This window comes from Rhinolophus ferrumequinum, chromosome 16, assembly GCF_004115265.2.
Source record: "Rhinolophus ferrumequinum isolate MPI-CBG mRhiFer1 chromosome 16, mRhiFer1_v1.p, whole genome shotgun sequence".
NCBI lineage: Eukaryota > Metazoa > Chordata > Mammalia > Chiroptera > Rhinolophidae > Rhinolophus > Rhinolophus ferrumequinum.
Window position 1 is genome coordinate 45,769,085 of NC_046299.1, and position 22,983 is coordinate 45,792,067.

Genomic DNA, 22,983 nt, shown 5'->3' on the forward strand with positions numbered 1-22,983 from the left:
TATGATTTTATCTTCACAATACTCTGTAAGGTAGTATTATTTCTATTCTGCATTTGAAGACACAGAATCACAAAGAATTTCACTCATTGCCCTAGGGGATATTAGGAAACAACTTCTGTATCTGTCCACAAAAACAGAGGTAGGGAGAATGTAAAGTGAGAGTTCCCTTAACTCTCCATGAGTGTCAAATTTAGCACAATTATTTTCATCCCCACAGGGTTAATCTTTAAAAGTTTGTTTCCACAACTTTAAATACCTTTCTCTTATAACTGAAAATGGATGCACTGTGGTGTGTCTCTGCATGTGTGTGTCAGGGCTGGAGAGACAGTATCACAGAGTTGTGATTGGTAAAAGAGCTTATTAATTGCATATTTGTAAATTTTTGGTCAGTAATCTCAAAGAATTAGCCAAGAGGAAAAATATGTCATCCATCAAGATGATGAAGACAGAAGGCACAACAGAAATAAAATGCTGGTGGATGATAACTTACCCAAAAGCATAATGTCCGTAGTTCAGTGACAGAGCCAGGAACAGGACCTAATTAAAAACTGTATACCTGGAGCTGAAGCTGAACAATAATGAATGTCTCTCTCTCTCTCTCTCTCTCTCTCTCTATATATATATATATATATATATATATATACACACACATATATACACATATATATGTATATATATACATGTATATATATATACACATATATGTATATATATACATATATATGTATACATATATGTATACATATATATACTATAGTGTATATATATATGTATATATATATACTATAGAGACACAAGAAGTGGAGTTCAGCATTAGGAATAGAGACAGTGGAAATGTAATGGCTATATGCGACGTCAGAGGGGTAGTAGACGGGGAGAGGGGGGTTATCACTGTGTGAGGGATATAAATGATAAATATGTATTACATTGTTTTGTACACCTGAAACTAATAAAATAAATTAATTAACTAAATTAAATAAATAAATAAAAATAAATATTTTTATTTTATATTACTTGGATACTGCTTACAAGTTTAGAAAGTGTATTATTTCCAGTCTTAATGTTTCTACTTTTTCCTGTGTAGTCCTTATCTTGGAAAGAGAAGGTATTCAGTATGTGCACCAGGTCGAAAAAAATCCCCATTCCTACTCTTAAGCAAATAATAAATACGCGGGAAATTCTTCAGGACTACGTGGTTAATCATGGCCATGTGAACAAGAAGTTGCTAAATCTGCATCGGTAATGATCACACCACAGAAGCTTTGAGATCTCTCTGGCTCTTGTAAAACTGCCTGCAGGTCACACGCTCACAGCAGCACTACAGTCCTTTTTGAATTCAGCAGGTAGCTTTAGAGCTGTGAATCTTCTGAACACAGATTGAATTATGGAAAACTGATCTACGCACTATCACTCAGCTGTCTGCCAGTCACATCTCAGGTCTAATCTTTATTAGGTCCCTGTAGAAATGTCTGAGACTGACCACAAATTCCAGAAGTGACATTGTGGATTGTCATGGAAATGTGGTTTTCATATGCTGGAAGATTTAGAAAACAGGACTCCAAAAAAGGAGACTCCTACACCTGTCATAAATAACTACTCTAGTGTGGGTTGTTCGGCTACAATTCTTAGGGAGGAAGGTATCTTAGAAACAAGCACAGAAACAGATGGATATTGGGTGATCCCTACGCTTTTCTTCATTCCTCTTCCTCTTGCTTATTAAAAAGGCTTATAACAACCATAAAAATAATAAAATTAGGTACCGAATGAGGGGATTTTTCCTCCCACTGTCATGAACTTATAGGTCAAATGGGATTCGTATACTGGCAACAGTCCAGACATCTAAACAGAAGAATTGATGGTGACGGTTCATTTCTTAAAGAAAGCTGCTGACTGTGCTTCCGGCTGTCAGTTCTTCCCACAGAGCTCATCGACTCATCTCTGGCGTCAAAGGCATCAGCACTACCTCATGCCAAATCTACGCAGGAAAATCTAATGCAAAGGGTCTATGGAAATTGGAAAAGGATGATAACATAAAATGTACACATCTGGAGATTAAAAGCCTTCAAAGTTCTCAAAACAAGATTGCCCCATGTGTGAGTCTCCAAACTTATAAAGCAATTCCACAGCCATTTTCTCTGACTTCAAGGTTATCTTTTGAAAAAAGACTACTGCTTTAGTATTTCTCCTCTGGTCCTAGCAATGTTGCTAAAAACTGTTTAATTTTTGAAATCAGATAAATCTGCTGTTTCGAGTGTAAAATGTCCTCTTGTGGATGATTTCCTAGGTATATTTTATATCTGACTTGCTGCTAGTTGACAGATGTCTACAGCACCTATCTAACTAATATCCTGGAGATTCTGGGCATAGTGTTTATATAAAAATATTAAAATAATATTAATCAACTCTTGATCAGAGATAAGAGAATATGTCCACTAACAAAAGACATTGAAAAATAAAACTTATTATCTTAGGTTTTTTTGTTTTTGTGTGTGTGTGTTTTTTTTTTTTTTTTACACCACAATATGTTCATTTTTACCTGGAACTTTAAAAATTAATAAAATAATTAATGAAGTTTATTTTTAGAACACTTTTAGGTTCACAGCAAAATTAAGTGCAAAGTACAAAGATTCCCCATATACTCTCTACCCCCACACATGCATAACCTCTCCTATCAATATCCTGTACCAGAGTGGTACATTTGTTATTTACACCTGATAAACCTACATTGACACATCATATCACATAAATCATAATGTAAACCAGAATTTGCATTATGGCTCACTCTTGGTGCTTTACACTCTATGGGTTTGAACAAATGTATAATGACTTGTATCAATCATTACAGTATCATACAGAATACTGTCACTGCCCTAAAAATCCTCTGTGCTCTATCTATTCATCCTTTCCCCCAACCCCTGGCAACCACTGATCCTAGATGGTAAGCTCCAAAATGGCAAAGTCTATCTTTTCTCTGTCTGTGATTGAAAACCCAGCACCCAGCACAGCTCCTATTTTAAGTATACATATATTAAAGGAATAGATGGCTTTTTGCAAACATAATTCAAGCTCTTTAGACATCATGTAGCTAACAAAGAAAAAATAAAGCAAACTTAGATATTTTCTTTTGACACAGTGAGTAATAATTTGACTATACCAATGGTTTGAGTGAAAGAGGGAGAGTTAAAGTGAAAAAAAAAAAGATGGGGGAAGAGAAAGAGAATTTGTAGTAGTTATTTACTAGGCTGATTCAATGAACAGAAGTCAAAATCTGTGAGGACGTTCTGCCTTTTTTTTTTTTTTTGGAACCCCATACATAATTTCACCAAAAATGCCAAAGAGTGACTTAGAAAACCCAACTCTGTTTGCATGGTGCTTATACTTTAGGCAAAGTGATCAATGGAATGCAAAGTAAATTTGACTTTGTTTTTCAGTAACAGGAGCATTTCTTAAACAGCATCAGAACTCACTACCAACTTGCAGAAAGAGCCCAGCCTAACTGTTTTGTTACGAAAGGGATTTTCTGAATATACACAGCTATAGCTTTCCTCAGGTCTAACATACTCATGAACAATGATCCTCTGGAAAGATCACCCTTACTTTCAACCCATGCCTACCCTAGCATTGCTTGCAAATGAGAGAGACAGTAAGAGTGAAAAGCTGATCTGCTCGGTGCCCTTAACCCTTTCAATCCACATCCCGTTTCAAGATTGACCACTACAAGAAAGAAAACTGGAAGGAACCCACTTCCCCAAACCAAGTTCCCTTCCTGCATTTTACCATGTAGGTGCAATATCTGATTCTCACTAACAGGGCATCCTACAGATCTTATCTACATCGCTGACAAAACCCATATTGCTGATGCTTCTCTTTCCAAACTTGATTTTAGAGCAGCGATTGTAAAACTAGTGGGCGTTAGTGTTATGCATTGGCATAAATGATGGCACTGTGTTTTAGCTTTTATTTTGTTTTAAATTAATTTAGCTGTCTACAATGAGAAATCAACAGGTTTTTACATAAAGATCTGTATTTCTGGATTCTGTGAAGAAATTGTAATGTCTGATAACACGGGGCCTGTATTCATGCACAGCAATAACTGACCAAAGATGAGTTGAGGTGGGCCCTTTGGAGTGGGCTGAGCTCTCCATTGCATCGCAGGTCCTCCCTCTGAGCCCTTTCACTCATTACTGATTCGTCTGCTCCTGTAAACACTTGAATTTTCTGCCCCTCCCTTAGGGATGTGCTGCACACAAAGCTGAGAGGCAGCTGAACGATGGTCAGGGGCACCTCTAAATGCATTTCAGGTGAGGAACAAGACGAATAAGATGTTCTATAATTTCTTAACTTCTACTAGGGACTCGATAGGCTTCAGTGGACTAACCGAGGAAGCTGCATATATAGTATACATCACACTGAATTAAAAACTCAAAATACTGTCATTTGCAACAACATGGATGGATCTTGAGATTATCATGCTAAGTGAAATAAGTCAGACAGAAAAAGTCAAGAACCATAGGACTTCACTCACATGTGGGATATAAAACGGAAAGCAGCAAAGAAACAACACAAACAAGAAGAAAAACTCATAGACACAGATAACAGTTTAGAGGTTACCAGAGGGTAAGTGGGGAGAGGGGGAGGTAGAAGAGGGAAAAGGGGCTCAAATATATGATGATGGAAGGAGAACTGACTCTGGGTGGTGAATACACAATGCAATATATAGATGATGTATTATAGAAATATACACTTGAAACCTATATAATTTTCCTGACCAATGTCACCCCAATAATATTAATAAATACATTTTAAAAAAAAAAGGCAAAATATATTCCACGATCCAAACAATAAAATTCCAAATGGATTACTTGTACTCTCAGCAGATGATGCCTGATCTCACTTAGATCTTCTATTCTGGACTAATCAGTAAGCAAAGCAGTTACCTAAGAGTGATAAAGAATGCATGCAGACGATTTCATGGGCATAAATGTGTGCGTCTGACTTTCTGCTTCTCTAGATAGAGAAAGCAGAATATGATTAGAGATTCTTAGAATAAAATAAAAGCAACTCTTGGAATTTTTGCAGCTTGATCCACTTAATAGCAGGTCTCTTGTCTAAAAGCATTCAGAAAGGTTTTTCCTCTCATCATCAAGGAATTAAATATATAAAACTTGGGCTTAGTCTCTATTTTTAGATTTATGGGCTACCTTTATTCCCTTAATCTATCATTTATAGAACTGAGTTGATTCCCTACTCTGTCATTTATTAGCGGGGTGACCTTAGGAGAATTGCTTAATTTCTTTCAGCCAGCATTTCTTTATCAGCAAAATGTTCATAAAAGTATTAATTTCAATCATTGTGAGCATTGACATATGAGGTAATGAGTATAGAGTGCTTTGCATGATGCTGGTACATATTACTAAATGTTTTATATACTTGACTATATTTACTTCTCTTATTTTTCTCTTTTTTAATGAAAAGAAGGTTAATCTAAAAAAGATTATTTTTGTCCCATAAAAGCCATAAAATAACCACTCCTTCAATACTTCTGGTTAACCAGCTTCCTCCATCTACTACCATGTAATCTACACATACAAAATAAATAGAAGAACTCTTCTCTGGTTTCTAGAATTTTGAATGCCAGGAATGGAGAAGAATATTTAATCCCACATTTTCCATTTAAAGATCACGAAATTGCATTCTAGAGAGGTTTCGTGATTTGCTGAAGTTGCTTAAGCAGAAGAGCAAAATTCATCTGTTTTAAAACACAAAAGAAAAAAATGAAACCAGGTTCTGAACAGTAGGGCTTTGTACAGAGAAGCTTTATACAGCGTATTGTAGGAACTCACTACAGATTTATTTTTTTAAATTGAGTGGAATAGTGAATTGATTAAAAGGAATAAATCTGTCCCAGTTACATGATTAGACTGGTGATTAAAACAAAGTTTGGCTTCTTGACCTGGGAGTACTCATTAGTAATTATCAGCTGGTGAGTTTGCTTTTTAACTCTTGGCCAAATACCATTATGGGGAGTAATATTGGGAAGTTTCTAGTTTCAGAGAAGTTTCACACGCCAATTAATTTTAAGTCAAAACTTTGGGTATATAATTTCTACAGGAACTTTTTGCACATGGCATCTTTTGGCCAGTTAGTGTTCCTAAAAACACTTTTACCTATATTTGGAAGTTGAATACAAGGTCCAACAACTACAGTATATTTGAAGTTACTTTTTAAAATCAGTTTCTCAAAAGGAAAATGTCATTGCTCATCAGGGTATTGGAGATTCAAGTGATCTCTTTCTAGATAAGATTTTGTTAAAAGAGAAGAAAGGAAGGAAGGAAGGAAGGAAGGAAGGAAGGAAGGAAGGAAGGAAGGAAGGAAGGAAGGAAGGAAGGAAGGAAGAAAGAAAACATGTTAAATAGAGGAAAAAGAAAAAGACTAATATTCACTGAACAACAATGTCCATCCACATTAAGTGGCATTTGGTACATTAATGTGTCATCCCATCTGCTCTTACTATTATCTTCACTTTACAATGGAGTAGGTCCCTTAGAAGACAGAGGCAAGATATATGAAACGACCTTCCCAGGAACATCAAGCAAGGTTTCAAACCCAAGTCTGTCTCCATATTTCCCACTTTACTCAATAAGTCATGCTGTTTACCATTTTTTAAGATTTTTATAGGCATAATAGACATTCTATATCATTTCTTGATATACTTTATTCAATAATGATTTATTGAATGCTGCATTTACTATATATCAGGCCAGGGGAACAAAAACAAAGGCTCTAGACAGTATTCTCAGGGTTCAGCACAGCACATGGCACACATTAATCACTGAAGACACATTTGTTGAATGAATGAATAAATGAATGACTGAATGGGTGGATGAATGAATGAATACACTCTTGTCCTCAATGTGCTAATCATCTATCTAGAACCGCACTGTCTAGTACATAGCCACCAGCCACACATGGCTGTTGTACACTTAAAACATGAGTAGTCTAGATTAAAATAAGCTGTAAGTATAAAATACACACCAGATTTCTAAGACGTTGGACACAAAAATATATGATATATCATTAATAGTTTTTATATCAATTACATGTTGAAATGATATTTTGGATATATTGGATTAAACAAAACAGTGTTAAGATTAGTTTCACCTGTTTATTTTTACTTTTTTTTTTTTTTTTAACATGACCACTAGGAAACTTTAAATTATGTATATGGTTTGTATGTGGCCTTCTATTTCTACTAGACAGCATCAATCTGGTGATCGATGAGGTACTTGCTTTTCTGTTCCAATTTCATTATTCAAACTAGTTTTCTTCTTTCTCTTTTATGTATGATAATAAGTTACGTTTTAAATGCAGTAATTTTTAAATGCCAGTCTATGCTTATAAGATCCAAATTAATTGTTGGGGGTTAGAAATTTTTATATCCAGATTGCAAAATAGTCCATACACAAACTCTCCTAAAATACGACTTCCCTTTGGACGCTTTCCTGATGAGAAGCAAATGCAGCTCTCCAAATCCATTACTGGATCCAGTTCTATAAAATGAAATCTAACCTCTTTACCCTGGCATCAGATAGCCAAGGCTGTTATCAACTGCCTCTACTCCACTACATGCTTCAGCCAATTTAGTGATCTAGATTTCATTTCTACTATATTCCTGGAACACAGGAATGAGAATTGTGCCTTCATTCATGCTGTTAACCTCCACTTTGAGTTCCCGTTTTTCAAATCCAACTCCTGCCTAGTCTTCAAGATTTGATGTAAATATTGCTACTTCATGCTCAATTCCCATAATACTCTAATCCCATATAGTTCTCTCCCCCCTCTTAATTTCAAAACACTAATATTCTATTTTTCTAAAAATCCATTTTTGATTGTGGAAAGTCTCTGACTTTTCTATAATTGTAGCACTACCCTTTTCCTGTATTCCAGGAATGGAAAATGTATAAAGAAATCTCTAAAACATGGAAAGATCACTCACTGTACATTCAGGTTTTTAAGGATCCTTCTCATCATGTGTTTTAGCAGAAAGAGTATTAATATGCTGAGCAGTTTCTAATCCAGGGAGTGGGCAGTCACACCTGTGTGCTCTATTCTACAGAAGGAAGGGCATTTCTGACTTAGCTGTAACATCTCTTCCTCCTGAAAGAGGAGAGCTGCCAAGGTGCTCACTGAGAAGAGTTGTTGGTTTGTGTACAACCGTAAGTATGGGTTTGTTCTTACTTATTTTGTTTTTCTTTTGAGGGAGGAAGGAGGAGAAATGGGAGGGAACTCTAAAAGCTTTATTTCTTTATAACCGAACATCTGAGTATTCTTATTGGATAACAGATGACAATTAAAGCTGATGACAATGTGTGACACTAAAACAGCATTCTGTCAACAAGCAAAGATTTCAGTAGACCTATAGCAAGCAATGAGCATTTCTTGCAACCAGTGAGTCCCCTCTAAAGCCTTCTCTTCTGGCTCCGGGGCTCTGCTAAATCTGGCTCACCATTTTGTGAGTGGGAACAATCAGCTCTGTAGGTTGGAAGGAAATATTATAATTAAATGTCCACCCACTTTTTCCTTTTCGATGAAAGGCTCCCATGAAACTTACTAAAATAAGGTGCAACGAGACAGATGAATTTTTGATGAGTAAGTCACAGCACTGACGAAGCTAGCTTTTCACATAGAGAAACTTTTCTGATTTATAGAAAAATTTCAGGCCTCAATGATTAACACAGTCATATTTCACAATAATTAATATGGCAAAAACCATGGGATAAACTGGAGATTTTATAATTTGGTTGTGTTCAGCATGAACGGACTTGCTGAGAACAAACTGTACTATGATTGAAAAATAATAGTGGAGTTTTTAAAAATTAATTTTAGAGAAATATTAAATAATAGCCATTATAATAAACAATGCATTGGTTGAATGTAATGGCACTCTTCTGAATAACAGTTATATTACCACATTAAAGTTGCAAACTACATCTCTGAAGTTCTTTAAAGAACACAAAGTTCTTTAAAGATGTTATCAAATTGTCACAAACTCCTTCTCAGGGAAACTGGAGCAGGGTTTATAGTGTCTGTTTTTGATAATTAATGGCAAAGGCATTTGCTAAATCACTGTGAAGAATGATTTTAAAGTATCCAAGAACAGCAGAGTAGGGAGGTACTCTACTAAATAATTGGACTCAAATCTAGTTACTAAATCCCCAAAGTCAACTTTTTAGAGCGAAGAATAACTGAGTTGGTGTTATGCATGTGTTCCTTCATTCCATACAGATTTATTGGGCACCAACTGTAAAGACTTTGCTATTTGAAGAGGCTCAAAGTGACACAAGAGAAAATCTTTACTTCCTAGAATTAATGCATATTTTCATTTATAAGACACATTTAATGTTTTAAACTTTCTGGTTAATAAGTATCGTTGGTGGAAGCCAGTAGAGTTAATGGCGCCCTATGTCACCATCCACACAGGATCAAAGTGCTGGGAAGCACAATTCAATGAGCACATTTGTCATTAATTGCTAATCACTAAGTGAAGATGAGTTTTAAAATGCAAACCTCTCGACTCCTGCTTCTCCTTCCCACTGGGGCTTGTTGGATCCAAAATCACAGAGTAACTTGAATGTTCAAAGTAGGAAAAGCTTTGCATTCTAGTTACTTAGTTTAGCAAAAAATAAAACAGTCATAAGAATCTAGGTCCTCGAGTTATCGGTATTACCCAGGGTTTTATAACCATCATTTCACCCATGATCATTGCATAATTTTGTAACAGACTACATGCTAATATAACAAGAGACCTCAGACATGACGCCTCTTGAGAATGGGAATGTTCAGGGCTCATTATTGGCCACTCTGTTCCTCATTCCCATTTCTTTTCTCCAACACACCAAATCCTTTTGGTTTTCTAATTATTACTCATATAATTTCTTAATACTTAATTTTTTTGCTTTGTGTTCAGTTCCACTTTTACTATCTTTTTTTTTTTTTTTTTTTGGAAAAATTACAAGTTAACCATTATCTAATATGTCCCTTTAATAGCATGGAGTTTTTCTTCAAAGATCTGATAGGAGTTCTTTAAAAGTGGATTTGTTTTCCATTTATGTCTTACTTCAACAAGTTCACCGATTTTAGATTTCACAGACAAACATAGTTGAGGTATCAAAACCCAGACATGTTGAAAATAGCTTTTCCTTGAAGCCACTTAGAATCTTTCTGGGTAGACTTTCTGCCCAGCTATGTCAAATTACCCAGCTTGAGAATAAGATGGGTATATTTGCATGTCTGTGTAGGGGGGTCGTAGGAAGAAGAGAGGTAGAAGATTGGTAAGCAATCTATACAAAGGGAACTCAGAATGTCCAGTGAAATTGATAGATTGGAGCTTTCCTATATCCCCAAACTCTGTCATGGACACTTCTGTCTCACTGTTTGTAATAAATTAATGATGATTTTTCTCTGTTTCTTCGGTTAGACAGCTCCTTTCAAAAAAGAAGTTTCCTGGGAGATAAATGCTCTTTTTGTTTCCTTGATAACGAACCCAGTGTGCAGGCAGTATACTTAAAAACCATTTCATTTTCTCTTATGTCTATATCTCTTACAAAAATAGAAGTCTCTCAATTGTAAAAATGATTTGTTAGGTCACAGAAGTTTAGAAACTGTCTGTGGCCTTAGACATTATCGTATTTGACCTTCACTGTATCGATAAAGCAAATGAAGCCCTGAGAAGTGTAGTAGATTGAAGGTGGCCACAAATACTTTGCTATTCCTTTCATTGAGAGGTGGAGTCTCATGGCCCCCACCTGCCACCCCTTCCTTGTGTTTCGGCTGGCTCTGGGATTGCTTTGACAAATAAAACACAGAGGAAGTGTCACTCTGCCAATTTCTGGGCCCAGGCCTTAAGAGAATGTCAGTTTCTACTTTCTGTCTCAGGCTTGCTCCTGGGACTTCTCATCCCAGAACCCAGCAACTATGCTGCCAGAAGCTGAAACCACACGTAGAGACCATATATTCATGCACTAGTCGACAACCATAGCTAAGCTCCCAGCTGACAGCGAACGTGCACTTTCAGTCATGTGAATGTGCCATTGCATGTCTAGCCTAGTCAAGCCTTTGATAGGGCTATGTTCCCAGCCAATATATGACAGCAATCACATGAGAGACCCTAAGTGAGAAGTGCTCTGCCCAGTCAACCCATAGATCAGTGAGAGAATAAATAGGTGGTTGTTTTAAGCCACTAAGTTTGGGGATGGTTTTCTATGTAGTAAAAGCAAACTGGAACTGAAGATGACTTTGACTAGTTTCTAAAAATACCAGAGTGAGAACTAGAAGACTCCAACTCTAGCATAATCTTATTATAACTTGTTAAGGGTACATACAGAGTTAAATTAGATGCAATCTCATTCCCCAAATAGCTCAAAATTCCAAAATCTTTCAATCTTTCAACATTCACATATAATACAGAATTTTCAAAATCCTTAAAAATTTCAAACAGATTCTTTGAGCTCTGTCTACACAATAGTAAACCACCATTTGGGAATAAATTAAAGTAGCATTCTCAAGTGTTCTCTGAAAGCAGTATCTTAGTAATACGTGTCATAGAAGAAAGAGTTGCTTAGTTCAACTATTTTGGGGGAAATTCTGATGAATGAAAGTGATCTCTTTAAATCTAGAATTTTCAGAAATGTAAAATGTCCAAGAGAAGAAATAAATAAAACTCCCCACCAAATTATGTGATAAAGGAGTCCTTTACTGAGTGCCTCCTGAGATTTATGTTTCATAGAAGAACTAAACTAAGAAACAGGAATAGGGATGCAAGTTTATTAGGAGAAACCAACTTTTACTTTCAGAATATTTCCCCAAAAAGTTGTTTTCACAATTTAGTGTGCCTTGAGCTTAGAGAACATATTTTAAGACAAAATTTTTACAACTGTCAGCAGCTATATTTAGTTAGGTGCCTTTAACAACCTGTTCCCTCCTTGTGCTCTCTTACCACTTTCCTGTGGAAATAATTACTAAATATTTGAGGAATGAGTATAAAAAGGAATACATGAAACCAGATAAATAATAAATAACTGAAAGAATTAGTTTTTTTTAATCTAGAAATCAGCTCTGACTCTAATTAGGCTGGTTTGGGTTTTGTACCTTTATTTCCCTATAAGGCCAATGGGACTTGTAACAGTTTTCTCAGAGAATTCTTGGGACGTTCAAAGGAGATTTCAAAGTTGGAAGTGGGGCAGTTTAAGAACTGAAATGATCTTACTAATCATCTATTTATCTACTCCTTTCTTTTTCTAGATGTGAAAACTGGGATCCATAAAGACTTTGCAGTGTAAATGCTGTAATAGCTACACTGGAAACTTCCTTCCCTGTGGAGCCTCATTAAAGATGTTGGTAAAGTCCTCTATTTAAGTAGATGTTATATTGAATGCTGTGATTCTGAGGTGGTAACTACTTCTAATTCACAAGTTTTATCAGCAATTTGGGCCTCCAAACACACATTTCACCAGAGTTCATAGCCAGGATAGGAAGGTGTCGCCATCAAAACATTTAATAACCAGTATGGCCTGGGCACTGACAATGAGAATAGACACTAGCCATAGACAGTTGGTACAGTCAACGTAAGAGGTACCAGCAATACATCAGCTCTGGTATACAGATCCGGTCAATCACACTTCCCCATTCCTGCCACTGGTTCTTGGTCTGGTGAGTATTATCACCTTACTGGTGTCGGAAATTCTTCTAGTCAGGCTCGTTCTTATATTGTGGCTGCATTATTTATTCTAATACAATAGGTTCCATTATCTGTCTCCTAGGAATCGCCAAGTACTTCATAGCTCCTTCAGCAATATGCCATCCTGATCCCAAAATCATAGGGCATTTCCATGTTTTCAGTTTCCAAGAAAGAAGGAATTATAATTTTATCATCTGCTGTTACACCAACTAAGACATGGATCAATTCACCAGCCCTACTTAATTATTCTGGATCCCTTTACCCCTGCATATCCTACATTCTTGTTCTATACTCTCGTTACATAGTTGAATATTATTTTAAAGGTTGAAGGAGTAATAAAGCCATGAAAAGATGGTAGAGGAACAAACAAACAAACAAACAAACAAATTACATGAGATAGAGGATTTGATAATTTTGAGTTACAATGGGAAGAAAATAGTATAAGGATAAAACAAAGTGTCTGCATTTAACCAGTATTATGTGTCCAGCTCTGAAAAAATATGAACCTAAAAAAACAACATTGGTTATTGTTCCATAGCTCTTTCTAAATAAATTACTCCTTTTGCCACTCAATGGGAATGGTTTATACAGTTCAACATATATACTTCCATATTACCTTGGGCTTTATTTGTAACAAGTTGTCAAGTTTTTATTTAAGTACAATTGAATTGTACATGGGGAATGAGAGCCTCATTCTCCTGGATTTAGAGTAATTACAATTCTAGCTCACTTACCTCTACAAGCCTGCTGGTGTGTTCACGAAATATCGCAGCATATTCTTTTATTTCCTTTTCCCGGCCATTCTTGGCAGCTTCAATGAGAACCAAAAGTGGGACTGTCGTATCCAAAAAGGAGTCTGACACATGATCTATAATAGCTTTACGCAGCTGAGAATAGAAAATTCAAGCTTTTTATAAAATCAGGAAATAGTTTATTTTTATTTTTTATACTCTCAATAGTTACAGAATTCATTTTATATATATTTTTTTCACAATTCCTAAAATCATGATATTTAAGACTGTGTATGTATGTCACAAAGCTAAAACAAGCAAAATATCTGAGAAAAAAATCATCGAACAATAATAGCTCTCTTGCTCTCAAAAATCACTATTTTTTTCTTTAATTGTACTTCGCACAGAATTCAGATTATAAGTGATAATGCTTTACTTTTTCTTCAAAAAATTACACTAGTGAAATGTTTATGCACATGTATAAACATGGTACATCATGTATTTTCATAATTACAAAATTATGAAATGTTTTCTACCTTGTTGGAGGAACTGATGATAAATTTTGATTAGCTAAATTGTACACTCCATGGTAATTAAACCAAGTTAGATCACCAATGATGCCATTTGATAATAGATTAATAGAGCAAGGAAAATAATAAATGAGTTTGATATCCAATTGTCTTCATTTGCATTAATTGTTCTTGCCCTCACACCTTAAATTATTAAACAAGTGTAACATTCTGCTACAATTAGTTATTTTAAATTAGATTATGTGTAAGCTTATAAATGACAATCAGGTAATTACTCTACTCAGCAGATATTTCCTGAAATTTAAAATGCATTGGAAAATTAATGCATTGTATTTCTATAATATTGAGCCCTAAAGGATTACAATATCATGAATGGCCCCAAAGTCACTCCCTCATTTAATTTAATAACCTCTATACAATAAAACAAAGAGATGAATAGCTATCAGATAGGAAATTTATAATTTGCCTTTTGTGAAAATTATATTTTAGGGTATTTTTTAAAACCAATAAGACATCCTGTTTTGGATTACAGGAGAATTAATAACACATTTTCAAGGTGTCAAATGATGTAGCTGAATAAAAACAAACAAACAAAAAGCATGGTCTATCCTTCTGTAATAACTATAGAATAATAAGTCCATAATGATTATAAATTTCTGGGAGAAAAACACCTCTGCCTAAGATGGAAAAGGTTCCTTAGAAGAATAGTGAAATTTTCTGGCTACCAACAATTTCACAAAGGCTGTAGGAAATCTCCAAGGAAAAATTCTACTTAGCATGCAGAAGGGCAAATTATAAATGACAACTAATTCATATTTACTGAGCACTTATTAGGACAGGGTGTAGAGTGCTAAGGGGTTGCAAGGCAAGGGGAAGACTTTGAATGAATGAACAATGTGTTTGATATCCATAAAGAATGGACCAAGTAAGTCATGCAAGAGATCATAAGTTAGGACTTGAGCTGGGAACTATGAGATGTGTTAGTTCCAGATGTATAAGAGAAAAATAGAAAGACTCTTTCAGAAGGGGAACAGTTTTCAATGACCATCTCTCCCCTTCATTCTTTTCTTCTTTCACTTGTAACCAGAATGTATAGAAGGAGGGTTAAAAGGACATCTGTACTAGACGTATGCAAATGAAAGCCACCATACATATGGGGGCAAATCATGCCAAAGAGGTGGATAGGATCATATAGAGAAAATGCACTGTGAGGAGATGTCCAAGCATGAAATCTTAGGAAATACTACCATTTATGGGAGTCATACAGGTGGAAGAGTAAAACCTAAAAAAGAGACTGAGATAATAGTCAAGAAACAAAGAGAGCAATTGACCAATAACTGAAGGAGAAACTTTCAAATAAGTCTCTGTATCAGTGTTCTTCAAATGAACTTATCCTACCAAATACAATTATAAGACCCACATTATTAACTTGTTGAATCTTCTTTTCTGTGTATTTGATTTCATTCAATTCAACAGCTATTTCGGAACACCGTTCCTTCTTTACCTTTTGCCAAGAGCAAGGTATTGTGAGAAATGCCAAGACGGAAATGCACGGTCCTTTATAATCTAGTGGAGGAGTGGGAGTCATTAAATATTACAATAAAGGAAACCAGGAGCCTGACAGTAAAAAAATTTCAAGAAGGTAATAGGTTTCAGAGTCTAATTTTAAAGATAAGTTAAATGAAAATAACCAAGACTTGTCTATTGGATTCGGCCACTAAAAGGTTATTGCTGAACTTAGATCAGTTTCAGTGGAAAAAATGGAGCAGGAGACATACTGTTATGGTTTGAAGAGTGAATGGGAGACAAGAGAGTAAAAACAGTGAGAATAAACTCCTGTTCCTAGTAACTTGAGACATGAAGAAGAAAGACTTTGTATTAACTATACTGAGACACAGGTTTAACTTAAAGATAAATTGTTTTTTATATAAAAGACTTTGATGTTTGTTCCCATCTATAGCCATACCCAGAAAGTCAAATTGTCTTCTTGTGCTTTTAAAAAAATACATTTTGATTTATCACCATACAAAAAGCTAGAGAGATAGAGAATAACAATTATCTCACATTGTACCAGTATTTTTAAATACTTAAATAATCACAGCAATCTTATTTCAGCACTGGATACATTTGCTGTGGTCTGTGCCTATCCTCTCTGCGCTACTACCTTTTGTTTTCCCTTCATCTTAATGGTATTTACTCCCCTGGTTTTTTGGTTGTTTGTATGTTCTAATTTCTTAAAGGTTTTCAACTATATTGTCCCTGCTATTTATTCAAGCCTGTATCCCACACACAAGTGTTAAAACATATTGAAATGGTGAGGCTTGAGGTACAACTGATTTACAATTAATTAAAGAATAAGTAAATATACTCTTTGGCTAAATCACAGTTTTTATAAAATTAAATCAAATTAGAAACATGCCCCCCACCCCCAAAGGCATGTTGCTAACTATATAACAACTAAATGAGAAAAGATATACCACACAAATGCGGTATTATGTTCAGTAGGACAAGACCAAAGGGCTGGAAAATGAGCTTTCACATACATTCTATGCCAATGTCTTCAAAATCCTGTTGCAAAATGAGCTGAAATTACCTGACATAATATAATGTCAAATATAATGAGCACAATAAATCTTCTTTTCTGTAATTGTGCATTCATTCAAATTAACAGATATATTTTGAGCTTTCTATCTAAGGGTAAGGCACCATTCTAGGTAACCTGGGGGATATCAGGATGACAAAGACAGGGTAACTATTAAGGAGTGAGAAATGCACAAGGAGTGATGAGTACCTTAAAAGAAGTGAAAATGAATGAGAAGCAATTTACTCTGATTGTCATGGTTAAGAAGGCTTCAGTAAGGATGTATTCTATTTCCAAAGCTGAAGAGAATGTTAAATGGATGGAGCTGGGAAATGGGAAGCATAACATTTTAGGAATAGAGACTATTATAAGCAACAAAAATAGAAAGATTCTCAAGACATCACAAGTATCTAGTGTTACTAGAACACAGTAGTAGAGTGAGGATTGAAATAGAATCTCATTGGGTACAGTGGAGGTAATGGAAAGCATTTCAGGTAAAAAGAACAAAATAAGACAAAAAGATAAAAAGATGACAGAAAAAAAATGGCTAGAAATAGGTGACTTGTGTTAGATATGAGCGATACCTTTAAGAGATAGCTCAGTCAGCAGGCAGGGAAATATCTTTCACTTTGAAAGTATCTTAACCTATGCATACAACAAACAGAGCAATTAATGCAACCAAACTACAATTTTCTCACCAGATTGTCTATCTTGCTGATTCCTGATCATTTACCATCATATTCATAGTTATGACTATGGACTGCATTAGAGGCTTTTGGTGCTTTACAGCTCATCCCCTAGACCAGTCTCTGATTTCAGCTCTTGCTGTGGGGAGCAGTTACATGCCCTCTGAAGACATTCCACCTTGAGTGCATGCCATGCTTCTCTTCGTTATTCTTTCTCAGGGCCTGCTCTAAGTCTCTGAGATTCTCAGCCCAGGCACAAACATCCTGGAAGTTCTGGGGTGTCAACACCACTGGCAGCAAGCCTCAATCAATAAGGATGGGAGCTACTGGATAAAATTCCCAGCCTCCACCCATGGATCAGACAATTCTTGGAGGCATTACGTCCTTTTTCAGAGTCCCTTAAGCTCCTGTTGTGTATAGTGGCAATCTCAATAGTGTATCCTTTCCTCTTTCCTTGCCTGTTCTTATACACTTCACATTCTTTTACATTTGCTTCTCGGCATCACCTCCCAAGTGAACGCCCTGCAGTAAGGCCCTGGTCTCAGGATCTACTTTCAGGGGAATTCAATATAAAATTGACACATTTGTCTGGCGTTCATGTTGTTTGGTCATGTGCCAAGTAACAGACCCTGATGCCCTACATAAACTACCCACTGACAAGCGGACCACCTCTCGGTTTTTGCACACCCCTGGTTTGAGTCGGCCACTCCCTCGATGACACTGGGGGAATTGAGAGGTAGAGCTAGAAATGCAGGTAAGGGCAAGACACAGAAGGCCTTGAATGCTATGCTCAGTAATTTCCTTTGTGTGTTCTGACATATGCATATGGATTATTGTTTTCATTTAAGTTGTACAGTCATCTATATCTATGTAAATATCTAAGCAGTCTCCATTTTTTGTATTTCGATATTATTTTCCTGCCTAATGAAACAACTCATTCCTTCCACTTGGGTGATAGACAAAAAACTTCAAAGAAGAATCCAGCACGCCAATGTAGAGATAGGAAACCCTTAGGGGTCACAAAACTAAAATTTGAAGTTAATGGAGGCCAACAGGAGCTAAGAAGTATATGTTTTTAATAAATACGTGTATGAAAGGTGTCAGACACAAAACCAAACCGAGGCGCTTTTCATCGTTTCTCTCTACACTTTAATAAAAGGCTTTGAAACATCAACTTTTCTATCTCCCACTGATATAAGTGGTTTGGGATCGCAAATAAAAAATAATGTATTTCTTTACAATTGAAATCCCAAAGTGAAAACTGTGTTTGAGAACTATAAGAAATCCCTACCCTCCTACCCCCACCATCACATAAGGGAATAGAAAGAATGAAATTATGAGGGGAAGAGGAAAGAAGAGAAAATGTTTTAGAAAAAAATCATCCTCCGGGAACTAGAAAAACTTATATTTTAATTTAAGTCAAATAGCAAAATATAACTTTCAAAACTCAATTGACTAATACAAACTAAATTACCTAATAATTAATTCAGCATATGCCTACTGTGTCAATTTAATGGGACTTATATCTTATGGATATTTAATATTATTTGATGATAAGAATGATGAGGAAGAGGTATAAAAACCTGCATATTTTATCTCAGTGTGGCACTGGTATTACCAACAGAAAGAAGAGAAGGATATAGCAATTCAGCAACTCAACAACTAAACAATTAATCCAGTTTTTGTTTTGTTTGCTTTAACCACAATCCCAATTTATTTGACATACCTCAAGTCTTTACTTTGGCATTAGTGAAATAGACAATTATTACTCAATAGAAATAAATAAAAAAAACTACTTGCCTTTAATGAAATCAAAGGTGTTTCACTCTGCATAATAAGGTAGAAATGAATATACTGAATTATTTTAACTTTTAGGAGGTTTAAAAATTTTCCTCTCTTATTGAGAATTTTAATAAGTATGCATTTCTTAAGTGAATAATGGGAAAGGAGACTAAAGGAAAAATAACATTTAAATTAAAAGCACATGTAAAATAAAAGATAACAAAGAAAATATTATGTAGTAAAATCAGTGTACTAGGCATTGGAAGTTTTGAAGGTGAATAGGACATTATTCCAGGTCCATGGGGTAGTGGTTACAAATTTAGGCTGAGGTTGAATGGATCTGGGCTCAGACTTTGGTTCTACCAGTTAGCTGGGTGATGTTCAGTAAATTGACTCACCTGAGAGACTGAGATAATGATACTATGGTGTTATTTCTTGCTTCAGGGATAAAAATCAATAATGTAAGGACTAGAGTTGGTAGAGAGCTTTGAAAAGCATTTATTAAATGAGAGATGTTGTCATAACTATCATTTTAAGGATTGAAAACCCAGTGGGAAGAAAAATCCATTAAAACAGAAAAATACTAGCAAAATATGATCACTGCTATAATAGAACTATACATGCTATAAGTGCTCTGGGAAGAAAAAAGATTAATTATAGCTGGTGAAAATGGCAAAGGTTTCATGGGAGAAGTAGTCTTTACATTAGTCTTGAACTTCCTCGATTTATTAGGGGTTGGGTGGGGGGAGTAAGGAGAGCAGGGAAGGCACCAAGTTGAACAAGCCACATAGTCAAAGACACATGTGCATTCGGGGATGGGGAGAAAGGTGATGGAAAACTTGGTTAATAGCAAGTAGACTCTTTAGTCAGAGAACAGGTTAATATGCTGGTGTGGTGAGAAAGAAGAACTGAGAAAGAAAATGGAAGGAGATGGGACATTCAGAATCACAGGGATTAAGATGGAGCCAAATTATCGAGAATCTGGAACACCATGCCAAGGACTTTTGTCTTTGTTCTCAAGTACAAAAGGCATTAAAGTCATAGAGCAAAAAGGTTGAAACAAACTAACACTAAGTCATCTCCTGGGACATTCTATCTTGTTGCTCCAAAATGTGTAATTTGCTTCTCTCCAGATATGTCTAAGCAATCTACCTCATTCCTCAGAGATGAAATCCAATGATTCTCTGAACCAAAGCTAAAACGTTTCTGTGCTGCTGATTGATAACCCACGGGTAAGCTAGGGAATTAGGATGAACGTGTATAAAGAGGGGCTCTGTTTCTTTTTTATTAAAACCAGATATAGCACAATAGATGAGCATTAACTATTCCAAGGAGAAACATTTTAAGGGTAGTGGATTCCTCCTTCTCGTGTGAAGTGTACATATAAGATGCTTAAAGCAAACTGCGTGCTAAACTTTGCAAGAATAAGAAGAGGTGTCTATGACTCATGTTGCTGTTTAAACTAGTTTTTCTTATTGCCAAAAGCATAAACATCAGTACAGAAAATGAAGTCCCGGGAGGGCAAGTAAGGATAGTGAGAATGAATCATAGCAGCCACGGCTCTTACTCTGAAGACCACGGATGTGTCCAAAGACAGCTCCTAAATATTCCATCCCTTCCTATATACTCATGCCACTCCTCCCACAAGAAATTTTGCTTCTCCTTGTGCCTGTTGACCTGGAGAAAGTTTTGTGACTATTTTAATTTATGGAACATGGAGGAAACAACATGCTAGTGACTTTGGAGCTCACACATTAAAAAGGCCTAACAGCTTCCATCTTTCTTTTCTTGGAGCCTTGAAAGAAATCCAGGCTACCTTGCTGGAGAGAGAAGCCAAATGAAGAAGTCCTCAGATATTGAACACTACACTGAGAGAGGGAAGAAGAAAAGGCACTGAGGTCTCAAATACCCAGTTCTGAACCCCGACACAGTCACCATGTGACTGCCACTGCATGGGAGACCACAAGTGAAAACACTACGAAAGGGGCCCTGCCAGGCCTCAGCCAATCCACGGAATCATGAGACATAATAAAATGGTTGCTTTTGTTTGTGCTGGTTTGTTAAGTAGCAACACTTAACCAAAACAGTGAAGATGTTGACCTGTGAAACCCCAGGGAATCTTCATACCTCTGGAACACTGCAGTTCTCTAACAAGCTGGAAACACCCCCTGACTGTGAGAAAAAGTATTAGTAATCCCCCATGCTCCTTCTATATTTTACTGATGATAGTGAAGTAGAAATACAGGTAAGATTAGAAGATAAAATATAAGATGCCTGGTTAAATTTGAATTTCAGATAAACACAACTATTTTTTTTTAATATAATTATACCCCATGAAATATTTAGGACATACTTCTAAAACATCTTTGTTGTTAATCTGAGATTCAAATTTAAATGGGCATCCTGCACTTTTATTTGCTAAACTAGTAATCCTACACATAAGGGATTGCTTTATCTTGAGTTTTGTTTTTTGTTTTCAGTTTGTTTGTTTGTTTGTTTTAGGAAAATAATGATTCCGAAAGCTTTGGAGATAATAAATGCAGTTTAGCTCTTTGTGCATAACTTTGTTGAAGGCATAAAGGGAAGAGATAAGCATGAAAGACAAAATTGCTCATAGTCTATAGAAATAACTATTTCAAGTCTTGAGAGCAGCAGATGGGGTCGAAATCCTGAAGAAGATCGAGAATAGAAGCCATGCAACCAACAGGGAGGACAGCCCTGAGGGTAAGAGTTCCTGAGTCCAGTGTAGGTTCTGACCCAGTGTTGGTCCAATGTCCCTTCCTCTTTAGACAGGTCACCTGTGGTGACACTGGCCTGCTTTCTCATTTGTATCATAAGTCAGGTTGTGTTAAGTTTCTTCCAACTCTTGCATTGCATGATTCTAAGTGCTGACAGTAGGAATAGAATTAGCATTAAGGCCATAAAGTTGAGATTTTGGAATTTTCCCAGCTTTCAAAATTGTGTTTTACACAGTTAATATTAACTGGCTGGGGATCCCTATTTATTTCTTTTCCAAATCTATTTCTGGATTAAAAGATTGCTCAAGCCATTTTACTAAATCTTCCCATTACATTACAGTAGTATATTACATTAAAAGCTTATGGTTGAAAAACTTTTGCCCCTCTTTTATAAGTTAATGGTGACCAAGTTAAAGTTGTGCATGAAAAAGAACTCTGGTTATAAAATAGTAGAAAGGAATGGATAGCAAAGGTCTTTAAAAATAGCAAAGTCTTCATATTTCTGGGGAAAAAAATTAACTTGTCGTTTAATAATGCACTTCTAAATTGTTAATGAAACCCTTTCTAATCCTATGTTTCTGATGACCTAAGTTTAAAAAGTAGCTTTAACTTAAACAGAAACGAACTTTTGAAGCATCCTGAAAAGAACTGGAAAGGGTAATTGGGAGGGTGTCTGAATTAGTAGCTGTTTGCTGTAAGGATTTAGATGATACATTCAGGTTTTAATGTAACAGAACCAATTCACCAACATACCCTAAAAAAGTTACTACATGCCAGGCACTGATAGGGCATTCCATTTAATCCTCACAGCCCTAATATGTATTATCAATTCCATTATATAGGTTCAGAAAGGCTCAGAAAGATGAAATCTGTCCCCAAAGATCACACAGCTGATGAAGGCTGATAATGTCACACACTCTGTCTTCTAGTTCATGTTTGTCACATAAACAGTTGAGATGTGTCAATATGGAAAGCACACATTTATTGTTTTCGTTTTGTGTTCTAAATTAATGTTAAAAGAACAAAAACAAGAACTAAATATTCCAGCAATGGAAAAAAGGTTCATTTTGTATGGTGTTTCTGTCTTCATGTCTCTCTTTTCCTTACCTGTCTGCGAAGGTCTCTTGTCTTCTTGCACATGTTGTCTATTGCAACATTCAGGGTATTGCTCCTTTCTTTTTTTCCAGTCTGCAAGGGAG

The 22,983-nt window shown here is 35.8% G+C and overlaps 1 protein-coding gene across 3 annotated transcripts in view; it reads right to left on the reverse strand.

The window, feature by feature from the left end:
* Nucleotides 1-22,983, reverse strand: part of CTNNA3 (catenin alpha 3) — a 1,431,866-nt gene that overhangs the window by 696,786 nt on the left and 712,097 nt on the right. For all 3 annotated transcript variants that reach the window (XM_033130597.1, XM_033130596.1, XM_033130595.1), the window contains exons 8-9: nucleotides 22,892-22,972; nucleotides 13,471-13,623 (exon numbers count right to left, since the gene is read on the reverse strand). In XM_033130597.1, the coding sequence (XP_032986488.1) occupies nucleotides 13,471-13,623; nucleotides 22,892-22,972 (234 nt within the window). The remainder of the gene's footprint in view (nucleotides 1-13,470; nucleotides 13,624-22,891; nucleotides 22,973-22,983) is intronic.